Below are 13,036 nucleotides of genomic sequence, written 5' to 3' on the forward strand. Positions count from 1 at the left end.
TGTCAACATTTTTTTTATTATTTTGAATCAAATATGTTTGATTGGTTCAGTTGATAGGAATCAGAAAATCACGGATAATCGATGACATTGCTTGCATTTTGATACATCTTAGCCCTTAGAATTCTTGCAACTCTCGTTGCAAGAAAACTGCGGTGGGATCCATTTTTTAGCAAACAAAATCTCTATTTCCCAAGAAAATGTCAATGGTAACTTGAGGAGCTTTCCACGAATCTTAAGTATTTTCTATACTTTTTCAGTATGAATCAGAAAAGATTTCTAACGGCTAAGATGTATGAAATATTATCGATTTTCCGTTATTTTCTGATTCCTACCCACTAAACCGATAAAAAAATGTTGGCAGGTCGTCGCTAGGGTGTAACTGTTCCTGGGTCTTAGAAAATTCTCACCACAAGTCCGTAATTTTCCGATTCCTATATTTTTATGCCTGTGCAAATCACGGAATAATCAGGGGAAAATTTTCCGATATCAAGCAACAAGGACGACCGCCAACATTTTTTTTTATTATTTTGAATCAAATGTTTGATTGGTTTAGTTGCCAGGAATCAGAAAATCTCGGATCAACTTTATCAAATACATTATAAGATTTTGAAAATTACCACTTTAATAATTATAATACTTATTCATATGAAGGATGATTCTTAAAATGCGGTTACTTTTACACCTATACAATGTTACCTTTTGTGGTTTGTATTAATTTTTTTATATTCAATTTACTGTTCATTTAAACAATCACAAACGTTACAATTCTCTTTTTTGGTCATATACAGTGAGTTAAAAAAAGAACACAGCTCTATAGGTAGTAGAACAACCAAAATTTAATGTCATGATCTATACATAGTCAAACTTGAGGATTACACCTAGGAACTATCCAACACTTCTGTTCTTGAATTACTCAATTCACCTTCTAATTTCATACTAATACCATCATTATCGACTTCTAAAACTATTTCTGAATTCATAGATATAGAACCCTCTTCTTGATTTACATAAATAAAGTCATGATTCAAAGTAACAGCATCCGATTTTGTAGCTATAACTTGAGCATTTAGAGAGTTTTTATCTTTTTTTAAATTTCTATGATCAGTCAGTGGTTCAATTGAAATAACTTTGACAAGCTCTTCACTAGTATCTTCAATTTCATCTCTATCATCAGTTTCTAAATTATTTTCCACTGTGTTGTCTTCTGAACGACCGATATCTCCATTAAAATTCTCCTCTTCAATAGTTCCTTCAGGTAAAACTAATGTGCTATCAATACTGCTTTCTTTCTTTTCAGTTTCAACATTTTGTTCATCATTGTTGTCAACATTTTGTTTAATTTTATTAATTAATTCACTTCTAAGTGTGGTAACATTTTCATCAGCAGGTATAGTTATATTGGTTTCCATATTCTTATCAATGTTTCTCATAGTAGTTATGTTTTCATCTGCCGATATTGTAATGTTATTTTCAGCAATAATTTCTTCGTCGTCTGTAACATTGGCAGATATGGTCATGATGTTTTTGGCGGACATTCCTTTTTTGAGTTGTATAGCTTCGGCAACATCAGAGGGTACATCTAAAGGAGTAGCTTTTTGTTCGGGCGTAACCATATAAAGTTTGTACACAGGTTCTCCATTAGGACCAATTTCGGTGATAACCATTATTGATCCGGGTTCAATGTTTTCTGGACGATCTTTATCCGGTATTTTGTTTTGTTTCATTAGAGATGCTATGCTGGAAAATTCATTGTCATACCTTTGGGTTGCTTTCGGTACTCTCCCAGATCTAGTTGGTTTATTTGATAATACTACATCTTCTTCTGATTCACTTTGAGTCGCCATGTCCGATTCATCTGCATCACTATCTGACATGTAAGTTTTTATAGATAGCTTCTGCTTTTTAGATCTTTTAGGGAGTTTAGGTCTCGAAGAATTGTCTTTGTTTGGTTTTTCTTTTTTCGTTTTTTGTTTCAACGGTACCTTTTCTTTTGCTTTCGTTTCCACTAATTTTGGGATATCTATCTCAGAAATTGGTTTTGGTTTCGGAACATAAGTTTTCGGGTTGTTCAATTCGGCAGCTAAAACATATATTATAACTTCAATTCTAATGTGATAAAATATGGAAAATTATTTTTGGTTGGCAGAATATACAGTAAGAAACACAACAGAACAGGAAAAATTTATAAACATCAAAGGGTAGAACTTAAATAGATAAATACTGATTTGAGGAGCATGAATATTAAGAACTCAGATAAAAGCGAAATATAGTTATGCAGAAAAATAATGATATAAACGTCAAATTTAGAGAGGACCTAGGGGAGCTGAAGTTCCAGGCCCCGCAAAATTATCACTTTGATAATTGATTTTAAAAGCAATATTGGAATCCGCAGCAAAATTTGCATTTTTTATTTTGATTTTCTTAAATAGGCTCCAGGTAGATTTTAACCCCAGGCCCCACTATTTCTTAATCCAATACTGAATGAGAAACAGTGCAAAATCAGATAAACAAAAAAGGGTATAGTAAACTGATCCTTCATAATAAATGGATGGATAATACAAACCAAGGGTTACAATTCCCATGGTGGGTTTATCAGCAGATTAATAGGCTGTAGCCTAAGATGGCAAATTTTTTATTTCAATTTATAAAATTAAAAAAAAAAACATTGTTAACGAGGAGAAGACGATTTTTGAAATTTTTATAAAAATAAATTTGTCTTTATTCATGCATTTCGAAAACATTTATCCAATCTTTGATATAGGATTTCGTATTGCTCTGTATACACCAGTGACAAATTGTTCAGGTGCGAGAGCTTGAAAAGGGCGAAGAAGTATTTATGTTCGACTTTAAGTCAGATTCTCAATTCATAAAGTTGAAATTTTATTGATAATTTCATTGAAAAAAAAAATGTTGTACCAAGGTATCGAACTGCAGAGATCATCTGCCACTGCATGGAAATTTGTTGTCATTTATATATCTTAGAAGTCATTATCATATCATATGAAGTCAGAGTGATTAAATGTATTAATAACTTGTAAATTATTTACAAAATTATCAATATATCTTAGAAAAACTACAGTTTCCCCCTCACCTTTTCTTTTTTGATTTTTCTCTGTGAGTAATTTCTGATTTTCTTTAGCCACTTCTTCCTTCAATTTCTTCAGCTCCTCTTGATGTTTTTTAATCGCTTCCAATTCTCTTTCTTCTAGTTCAATTTCATTTTTCAAATCTTCAAAATCAAAATCGCATGGTTGTGTTAAGGCTTTGTCAATCAAATTCCTATTTACTTTTTCTTCTTTCTTGAATTTTATTTTCAGTTCCCGTCTAGTTCGGTTTGGAAAAAGTTCACACATTAGAGTAAAATCTGTTCCGATGGTATTTAGAGCTTTGTAAAAATAAACTGTTTCGCTAGCAGTCCAAAATTTTGTTCGTTTGTGTTTTTTGTATATTCCATAACCAGTTTTTATTTTGTCTACATCTAAGACTTTAGATTTTTCCATTTCCTCTCTAAAAACAAAAGATAATACAGTAGATTAGTACTTATTTAATTTCATTATGTATCACCTTTTTCTTTGTACTTCTTTTCTTTCAATCACAAGACTTTGTTCATCAAGGATAATCTCTCCAGATGGACCGATCTTTATTTGTGGTACTGGCATTTCGTTTTCTTCATCACTTTTAGTGTCATTTTTATTACTAGGATCATCTACATTTTCCTCTTCATTTATGGTATTATCTACTTCGATTTCAGTGTTGTTTTCTTTAGTATTATCTTCATTTCTAAAATTTCACACGAAAACTAAATAAAAAATACTATATTCAAATCACAAAGATGTTTTTTCTTAACTTAGGTAAATATATATGAATCAAATTGTAAGTAAAAAAAATATCTGAATATTTTATTTTCATTGCATAACCTGTGAACAAATCAAGATCAAAATGGAACAGAAACTGTCATCAAACTTCATTTCCTAATAGAAACTTGTCATGGAAAGAATTTAGAAAAAGTACAGAAACCATAAAAGTTTGTTAATGAGATAGCATGGTTCCACAACCAATAACTGAGAAAATCGATTTCATATTATGTCACCTTGATAAAACACTACCAGGTTCCAGGTTCCCTTTGCTTGATAATTAAGGTCTAAAGGGTTAATAGAAGGAATTATGAAAATACAACAATTTCTCTTATTTAATGGGTTTTTTTACCAACCTTAAATGAAATGAAATATGAGGGAAAGAAAAGTTTGAAAGCAAACAATAGAAAAGTATCAAAAAGCTCCTGATTTCATATTTACTTTAATAAAAATGAAGATTAGAATGAGAATGATCAAAATACAACCATTTCTCTAATTTTATGGGTTTTCTACCAACCTCAAGTGAAATGAAATATGAGGAAAAGAATTTTTTAAGCCCAAACAATGAAAAAATATCAAAAACCTCCTGATACATATTTAATTTAATAAGCTACTTACACCATTGGATTTGTATCTGGATTATAAAAAATAAGATCCATCATAGTGAGTCTATTTCTTTCCGGTTTGTTGAATCCAAATCTTCTGACAAACTCTCTTCGGGCTTCTGCTATTTTTCTTGTTTGATCTGAGCGAACTGTACTTTTTTTCGGCTGAGAAATTGTTATTACTTCTTTAGGGCGTTGAGGTGAAAAGCATTCCGTGATTGATTCTGTGATTGCAGATGTTGTTGAACAAACCTGTAGTATGTTAGATTCCATGTAAATTGATGGATAAATGTTACACAAAATGTTATTTTTGTTTAACAATTTGCTTGCAATCAATAAAAATAAGATTAAACTTGATAAACCATAACTGCCCATTTTAATAATAAATAATAATTCATGGTAATAGTTTTAAATGGAAGTATTTGCTAAGATAGAAAGATAAATGGTTCAATGCTGTTCTGACAATATCATATTAGAAACTATAGATCCTCTTTGTTTTATTTTGATACTAATGGTGATTAAACTAAGGACCTAAATATCAATATGTTGAGTAAGTTGTTTGAATCAATTTTTATAAACTTTTCTATTTTGTATACAAGCAAGTGTGGAAGATATTAATCTAGAAATACCAAAAGAAGCACATGTAAAAGAGTAAATTCGAATCAGCCACCCCAATAAACTCTGCTAAGACCCAAATCTGTAGGTAATAACAAATCACTACCATCAATGAGTTGGTTGGAAGCAATTAGATTGAGTTTAATGTGGTAAAGACCAAGGCTGCTGTTTTTATAGAGAAAGCTAGCACTGCGGCTCAGGATTTGGTCCTACATGAACGGAAATACTACAACCTACAGAAGTTCAAGATCAATATCCACAGGCATCTCCACATAGCAGAACTGTTCAATTGTAATAGAATTTGCCCTCTTGTATGGAAAGTGCGACAGAATTGACAAAGATCAAGAGGCTTCATGATGGAATAAGGGATAAAACAAGGGGACAGTCTAGACACCTAAAAATGAACATAGGAGACCATGATCCCAATAAAATTAGGAAGCTTACTATATGTAAACAGACATAAAGATAGAAGCACTAATAATATTTTGGATAGAAGAGATAGAAAAACTGCAAAGGGATACTAACAGAGAAAAATGCAAAAAATGATCATAAAAAACATAGAAACAAAGTCAGACTAATTGTGATAAACAAATAGAACATCTTTAGAATATCTTGGAATAGTAATTACAGACGATGGCAAAATATAAGCAGAAGTTCTAGCAAAAATAGAAGGAAAAACTAGGATGGATAGAATAAAAAATGGAATTATAAGAAGGAACTTATGACAAGAATCAGTTAAAGAAAACATTGATAACAAATATATTCCCAACGCCCTAGAGAGGGCAAATGGAAAAATGAGAAGAAGTAAACAAGTATAATAATTGAAATTTTAAATACGTTAACATATACACACATTAAGCAAGTTTAAGCTTCGTTAGTATTTTATATTGTATATGTACCTAGAGTTAGATTAAGCTAAAATACCATAAAACATCATAAATCTGTATATGCAAGTATTTTTTTCACCCTAAAGAAAACCACCTTGTGCACATTATTGTAATTTTTTCTACCTATTGAAGGAATGTACTATAATCATTCAATTATCTAGTGAATTTTGAAATAAAAAAAATATCTATACTTACAGAATCATTCCTATTTCTATTAATTTTTCTGCTCTCATCTTCAGATTCACTAGCACTAAAACTAGTTTTTCTGTGTGCTAGTCTCGGTATAGGTTTTATCCTAGTTCTATTGGCTTTATTAGGACTGGGTGGAGGTAAAGGATATTCAGTATCAGAAAGTGAAGTATTATTAATTACTGATGCAGGTTTTTGGAAAACATTTTCTAAAAATTATAATTAATATACATTAATATTCAGCTGACAATTTTTGTAAAAGTAAAATTATAAAAATATAATTTAATCTAATATGAAGTTTGGTTCATGCAGCCAAAATTGAAGTTAACATTAAACTAAATTTTCTTGGTGGGGATTTTTTGATTTATGCAGTAAATTAAGGATCATAGTAAATTACTAGTAAACTAATAGAAATTCCTTATATGAAACTGCTCAATCAAGAGCTTTTTGACTAGTTCCATGTTCTATTCATTTTTTTAAACTAAAGTTCCTTGCATATTTTGGCTTCTTCTGCTATGTTTCTCCATTTTTTCCTGTCTTAGGTGTTACTCCACCATCCACGGACTCTCATTTTGTTCACATCATTTAATACTTGACCTTCCCATTGACTTTTTGGTCTTCCTCTGGCCCAGTTTCCTAAGGGTTTCCATTCTGTTATTCTTTTAACTTCATTATTATTTTTCATTTGTTCTATGTGTCCAAACCATCTTATTTGCTGCAGTTTTATAAGTCTGGTGATAGTTTCTTCATTTAAGTCTTCTCTAATTTCAGGTGTGAACTACAAGTACCATTTCAGTGTCTTTTAACTACTAATTTAATTTATTAGTTTATTTTTGGCTGCATAAACCAAGCTTAAAATAAGAATTCTGCAAATTGAATTGAACTTTATTATGGCAAAGCAAAAGATTCATTTACCTGTTTTTTTTGTTCCAGTGGTTGCAATACTTTCTGATGTCGAAATTGTATACCTCGGGGTTGTATCATCAGACTTTTTTTGATTTTCGGTAGTAGATAATTTTGGAGTTTCCGTCTTTACATAATTTTCATTTGATTTGCTCAAATTCTCCTCAGTATCAATTTCTTGTCTTTTTTCAGCAACTGATCTTACTTCTTCAGCTTTTTTCTTCTTATGAATTGCACTTAGAGACACAGAACCTTTTAATAATTTTCTTTTAAATGTAATAGGTGGTTTACTGCTTGTTGGAGGTACTTTTACTGATGGAACTTCCTCTGTAATAGGTTTTTTCTCTACAGTTTCTACATGGTCTGAGACACCAATTGAAATTTCATTAGAGTCGGTATGTTCTTCTGAACGATTAGGTAATCCTTTATCTTCTGAAAGACTTTTCGTCGTATCATCGTTTATAATAGTTAAGTTGCTATCATTTACCTCACATTTAGATTCCAATTTAGCTTCAACACCTAATTGATCCTTTTTTTCTTCAATTTTTTCATTTTCTGGTTTACGTCTCTGAGGAATATTTGCGATCCCTTTAATTCTACTTCTTCGTGTAGTCATGATTATTTTTTTCTATTAAAATTCCACCATGTTCATGTTATTTTAATCTTATGTATCAGATTCCATATGGAACAGGCAATATCATAATCTTATTAATATTTGTATGAACAGATAACTAATTATAGTGTACTGCATGATCAATTACTGCAGTGTTATTTTTGAAGTCCACGATGAAGTATTCCCCTTTATGAACTTTGATGTTCGCTATTCCTCTTCTTTTTTATGTACTCTAATTTCATAAGTCTCTAGGCGTCCTGAAAATGAGTCACTTCTAAATTTTATATTTTTATTTTATTTCATTTTGAAAACAATTCCTAGAGAACGTCATTACATTTTTTATATGAAATATTCAAAATTTAATTATTCCTAGCAGCATAAAAGCCTTAACCTTATAATTACATGGAATAGGACAATCTACCTAATAAAATCTGTCGGCAGGGGTGCCAGATCTCATGATTTATCACGAGATCTCACGATTTCATTTTCTATGCTACGATATTCTCATTTTCACGATTTTTTTATTTTTGAAAATATAGATGGTAGATTTATAATACTCGAAAAACATTGACATAAATACATGAAACCAAAATGAAAAATTTCTTACGTGACCTGCATTATTTGTTTTCTGTCAGAAAATTTAACGACATCCTTCGACTCATGAATTGGCCCCATGGACTCTATAATATATGAATACTATAATATTTTTACTTTTGGTTTCATGTATTTATGTCAATGGTGTATTATGAATCTTTTCAAAAATAAAAAAAAAATCGTGAAAATAAGAGTATCATAACATAGAACATGAAATAGTGAGATCTAATGATAAATCATGAGATCTGGCACCCCTGCAGACAAATTTCTGTAGATAGTTCGTCCTATTCCATGTCCAGTCTTTCCAACGTATATTTTTGTATCCATATTAATTTGAAAAAAGACCCAATTAAACTTGACCCAAAAAACTGATGCCAAGGTGCATGTGCAAGCACTGTTTGCAAAGCTCATTAGAAATGGCCTAATTTTACATCAAAGTGCGTGCCACTTCGCCCACAAATTACATTAGAAATGTACCCTAAGAGTTTTTGTAAATGTTCATTAAGATCATTAACTGTAATGATATTTGTTTTGAAAATAAGAACGATGATTAAAGTGTTAAGACTTTTATTTCAAGCTCTTAAATTATACAATTTTACAAGTCTATACTTTGTTGGGCTTTATTCAATAGATGATTCTACTTCAAAATACTTCTCCAGTAAGAAGAAAATTATAAGTCTTGTTGCAAATTGTATTTTAGATCTTTAGTTATATCATAATGTTATATAACTTCTTCAAAAATAACATAGTTCATCATTAGTTATTTCATACCACCAGTTAATCTCTTCTTCAGCTACTCGTTTAAGTAAGAAGCTATTATACTTCTTGCTTATTTGAAATTGCTAGAGTTTTCTTATAAATGAGAGCTTGATAACACACTTAAAATGTAAATGCAACCAGCACAGCCTAAAAGTAGAGTAACTATCGATACTAGAGGATAATGGTCTAAATCTCCTACTGGAACAAACAGTTCTACATTATCAAAGTAAGAAGAATAAGAAACATTTCTCCATATACATAATTCATTATTGTTTTCATCACAGGGAGCTTCAACCTTGAGACCTTTATTACAAATTTGATTTAAGCCTTTGGGACACCTAGTAAGTAAACTAGGATTTCGAAAACCCACTTTACCATAATCACCTGCAATTTGAGCTCTTTGATATCGAAGATGGAATGGTACAAAAACTTGCATTTTATCAATCATTGAATTATTCAAAAATATATATAACACATGTTCGTTTGCTTCATGAGCAGCTGCTTCTATATCTATTTGGCCAACTATAAGTGCACACAATTCTCCCATTCTTCTCAATTCTCCAATTTCATCTGGATTTATAAACATACCACTAGTAACATCTAAGCGAAGAATGAGTTTACATTCTGAATTTAACCAAACGTCTGTGCTAGGTTCGGATGTTTCCAACAGCCACCAAATTTCCCTATGAAAACCTTCATGTTCAATTTTTTGCGTTATTGAAGTTTTTAACGTTAAGCAATCTGATGATTCACACGTCACTTTCAATATTTTTATACAAATTATGAATATCGAAACTACCAAGGAATACATATTAATTACTATTAGTAGTAGATATGTATATTAATATAAAACATTCCAAAAACTTTAATGTTTATTTGAGGTTAGATGGCTCTTCTTATTCGGGATAAACCTTTGTCATATTTGCTTCAAAGTTTCCAATTAGAATGTGGGTAAATGACTTAGCATTTATGTTCAAGACCAAGGCCCAATTTCACAAGTGAAGCTGAAACCTTAAACGTCAGTTTAAGCTAAAGATACCGATTTTTTCACGTTTTATAGATGGTGCTTACTGACAAACTTCAGTTTAAACGTTACCAGCGGTCTGTTTAGTCAGTTTAATATTAAACGGAGGATCCGAACCTAACTTTTACATATTCTTTACATTTTTACAATATTATAAAGGGTAGAATGATGATTGAAGATTCGCACTCTCTAGTTGATGAACTCGACGATGATGATGAAATTCTTCCTTCCTTCGAAAGCAATTCCTTGTATTTTTTCACTAGGTTAACCAAAGGTATTACTTCATTGACAGATAAATTGCATTTAAAAATTGTTTTTTGTCCATTTTTGTTTATAAAACTTTCTCAAACAATTATTCATCTTTAATTAAAAAACGAAGGAAATTTTGAGCATTATTACTTACTTCTTACTACAAGCATCCAAAGGATCTAAAAGTACATTCGAAATATTGACTAGGATCTCAGTTTCTATATGTTGAAATTTTCTTTGCAATCTCGCGGTATCAACTAGATTGAGGAAGACTCTTAACGCTTAAAAATGTGTATGCTGCACCAAAACTGCTCACGATGTGTGGATATAGTGAATAGTTTTTGTGAACTAGAAAAGAAGACGACTCATTTTTTTACAAATTCAACTGCATATGATCATACCAAAGAAGCAAAGAACATTACTCAATAAAGACTGTAATTGATCTATTAAAAAATCACTTTCTTACCCACACATTGAGAATTAAATTAATGATTTCTATTATAATACACTGAAAAAGCTGTTAACTTAAATTAAGGAAAAAATCCTGTAACAAGAAAATTATTTTGAAAAAAAGAAAAAAATACTAAAGCTAAAAATAATTTACTCAAACCAAGAAAAATTTCTTGGCTCAATATTTATCCTTTGGAGTCAAGTTAACTGTTTTTCAGTGTATATTCCATAGAAAATTTTTTATAAAAACTAGTTGAACCAATTTTTGAAATGAATTGTCTTTACTTCTTTTCCTTTCAAAAATTCTGGCATTTTGCCGCCCTAGGACTGGGCCTCACAAGCGTAGGCGTAAATCTATCACTGTATGTAAGAATTGATTGCTTCGAGCGCTTTTTGATTGAAATTATCACTGTGTATATAGAGAATTGATTATTTCGAGCGCTGTTTTGATTGAACTCATCACCGTGTAAACAAAGAATTTATTGTTCCCACCGTTTTTTAAATCTAGATCATCATCACTATGCGTATAGAGAATTGATGGGTCCGAGCGCTTTTTTGATCAAAATAATCAAGGTATAAACAGAGAATTGATTGTTTCAAGCGCTTTTTTATTGAAATCTTCACCGTGGGTATAAAAAATTGATTAATTCAAACCATCACTGTGTGTATAGGGAATTGATTTCAAGAGCTTTTTGACTGAAATCATCACTGTGTGTGTAGAGAATTGATTGTTTCGAGCGCTTTTTGATTGAAATTATCACTGTGTATATAGAGAATTGATTATTTCGAGCGCTTTTTGATTGAAATCTTCACTGTGTGTATAGGGAATTGATTATTTCGATCTCTTCTTTCATTGAAATCTTCACTGTGTGTAGAGGGAACTAATTGTTTCGAGCGCTTTTTTTATTTAAATAATCACTATGTAAATAGAAAATTGATTGTTTCGAGCGCTTTTTTGATACAAATAATCACTGTGCGTATAGAGAATTGATTGTTTCTAGCGCTTTTTGAATGAAATTATCACTGTGTATATAGAGATTTGATTATTTCGAGCTTTTTTTTTTATTTAAATAATCACTGTGTAAATAGAAAATTGATTGTTCCGAGCGCTTTTTTGATACAAATAATCACTGTGTATATAGAGATTTGATTATTTCGAGCTTTTTTTATTTAAATAATCACTGTCTAAATAGAAAATTGATTGTTCCGAGCGCTTTTTTGATACAAATAATCACTGTGCATATAGAGAATTGATTGTTTCGATCGCTTTTTGAATGAAATTATCACTATGTATATAGAGATTTGATTATTTTGAGCTTTTTTTTTGATTTAAATAATCACTGTGTAAATAGAAAATTGATTGTTCCGAGCGCTTTTTTGATACAAATAATCACTGTGCGTATAGAGAATTGATTGTTTCGAGCGCTTTTTGAATGAAATTATAACTATGTATATAGAGATTTGATTATTTTGAGCTTTTTTTTGATTTAAATAATCACTGTGTAAATAGAAAATTGATTGTTCCGAGCGCTTTTTTGATACAAATAATCGCTGTGCGTATAGAGAATTGATTGTTTCGAGCGCTTTTTGAATGAAACTATCACTGTGTATATAGAGATTTGATTATTTCGAGCTTTTTTTTTATTTAAATAATCACTGTGTAAAAAGAAAATTGATTGTTCCGAGCGCTTTTTTGATACAAATAATCACTGTGCGTATAGAGAATTGATTGTTTCGAGCGCTTTTCGAATGAAATTATCACTATGTATATAGAGATTTGATTATTTTGAGCTTTTTTTTGATTTAAATAATCACTGTGTAAATAGAAAATTGATTGTTCCGAGCGCTTTTTTGATACAAATAATCGCTGTGCGTATAGAGAATTGATTGTTTCGAGCGCTTTTTGAATGAAACTATCACTGTGTATATAGAGATTTGATTATTTCGAGCTTTTTTTTTATTTAAATAATCACTGTGTAAATAGAAAATTGATTGTTCCGAGCGCTTTTTTGATACAAATAATCACTGTGCGTATAGAGAATTGATTGTTTCGAGCGCTTTTTGAATGAAATTATAACTATGTATATAGAGATTTGATTATTTTGAGCTTTTTTTTGATTTAAATAATCACTGTGTAAATAGAAAATTGATTGTTCCGAGCGCTTTTTTGATACAAATAATCACTGTGCGTATAGAGAATTGATTGTTTCGAGCGCTTTTTGAATGAAATTATAACTATGTATATAGAGATTTGATTATTTTGAGCTTTTTTTTGATTTAAATAATCACTGTGT

At 30.4% G+C, this 13,036-nt stretch overlaps 2 protein-coding genes across 2 annotated transcripts; both read right to left on the reverse strand.

The window, feature by feature from the left end:
- Positions 1-296: 296 nt before the first annotated feature.
- On the reverse strand, positions 297-7,992 carry LOC130441479 (uncharacterized). Its single transcript, XM_056775184.1, has 6 exons — positions 7,066-7,992; positions 6,157-6,359; positions 4,473-4,711; positions 3,565-3,780; positions 3,092-3,507; positions 297-2,080 (listed from the first exon to the last, which is right to left on the reverse strand). Exons 1-6 carry the CDS (start codon positions 7,667-7,669, stop codon positions 879-881), a joined length of 2,880 nt encoding a protein of 959 aa, XP_056631162.1. The 5' UTR covers positions 7,670-7,992; the 3' UTR covers positions 297-878.
- Positions 7,993-8,759: 767 nt separating this feature from the next.
- On the reverse strand, positions 8,760-9,926 carry LOC130441480 (phosphatidylinositol-glycan biosynthesis class X protein-like). The gene has a single exon (XM_056775185.1). The coding sequence runs from the start codon at positions 9,828-9,830 to the stop codon at positions 9,114-9,116; it is 717 nt and encodes a 238-aa protein (XP_056631163.1). The 5' UTR covers positions 9,831-9,926; the 3' UTR covers positions 8,760-9,113.
- Between the last annotated feature and the right edge of the window lie 3,110 nt (positions 9,927-13,036).

This window comes from Diorhabda sublineata, chromosome 3, assembly GCF_026230105.1.
Source record: "Diorhabda sublineata isolate icDioSubl1.1 chromosome 3, icDioSubl1.1, whole genome shotgun sequence".
Taxonomy (NCBI): domain Eukaryota; kingdom Metazoa; phylum Arthropoda; class Insecta; order Coleoptera; family Chrysomelidae; genus Diorhabda; species Diorhabda sublineata.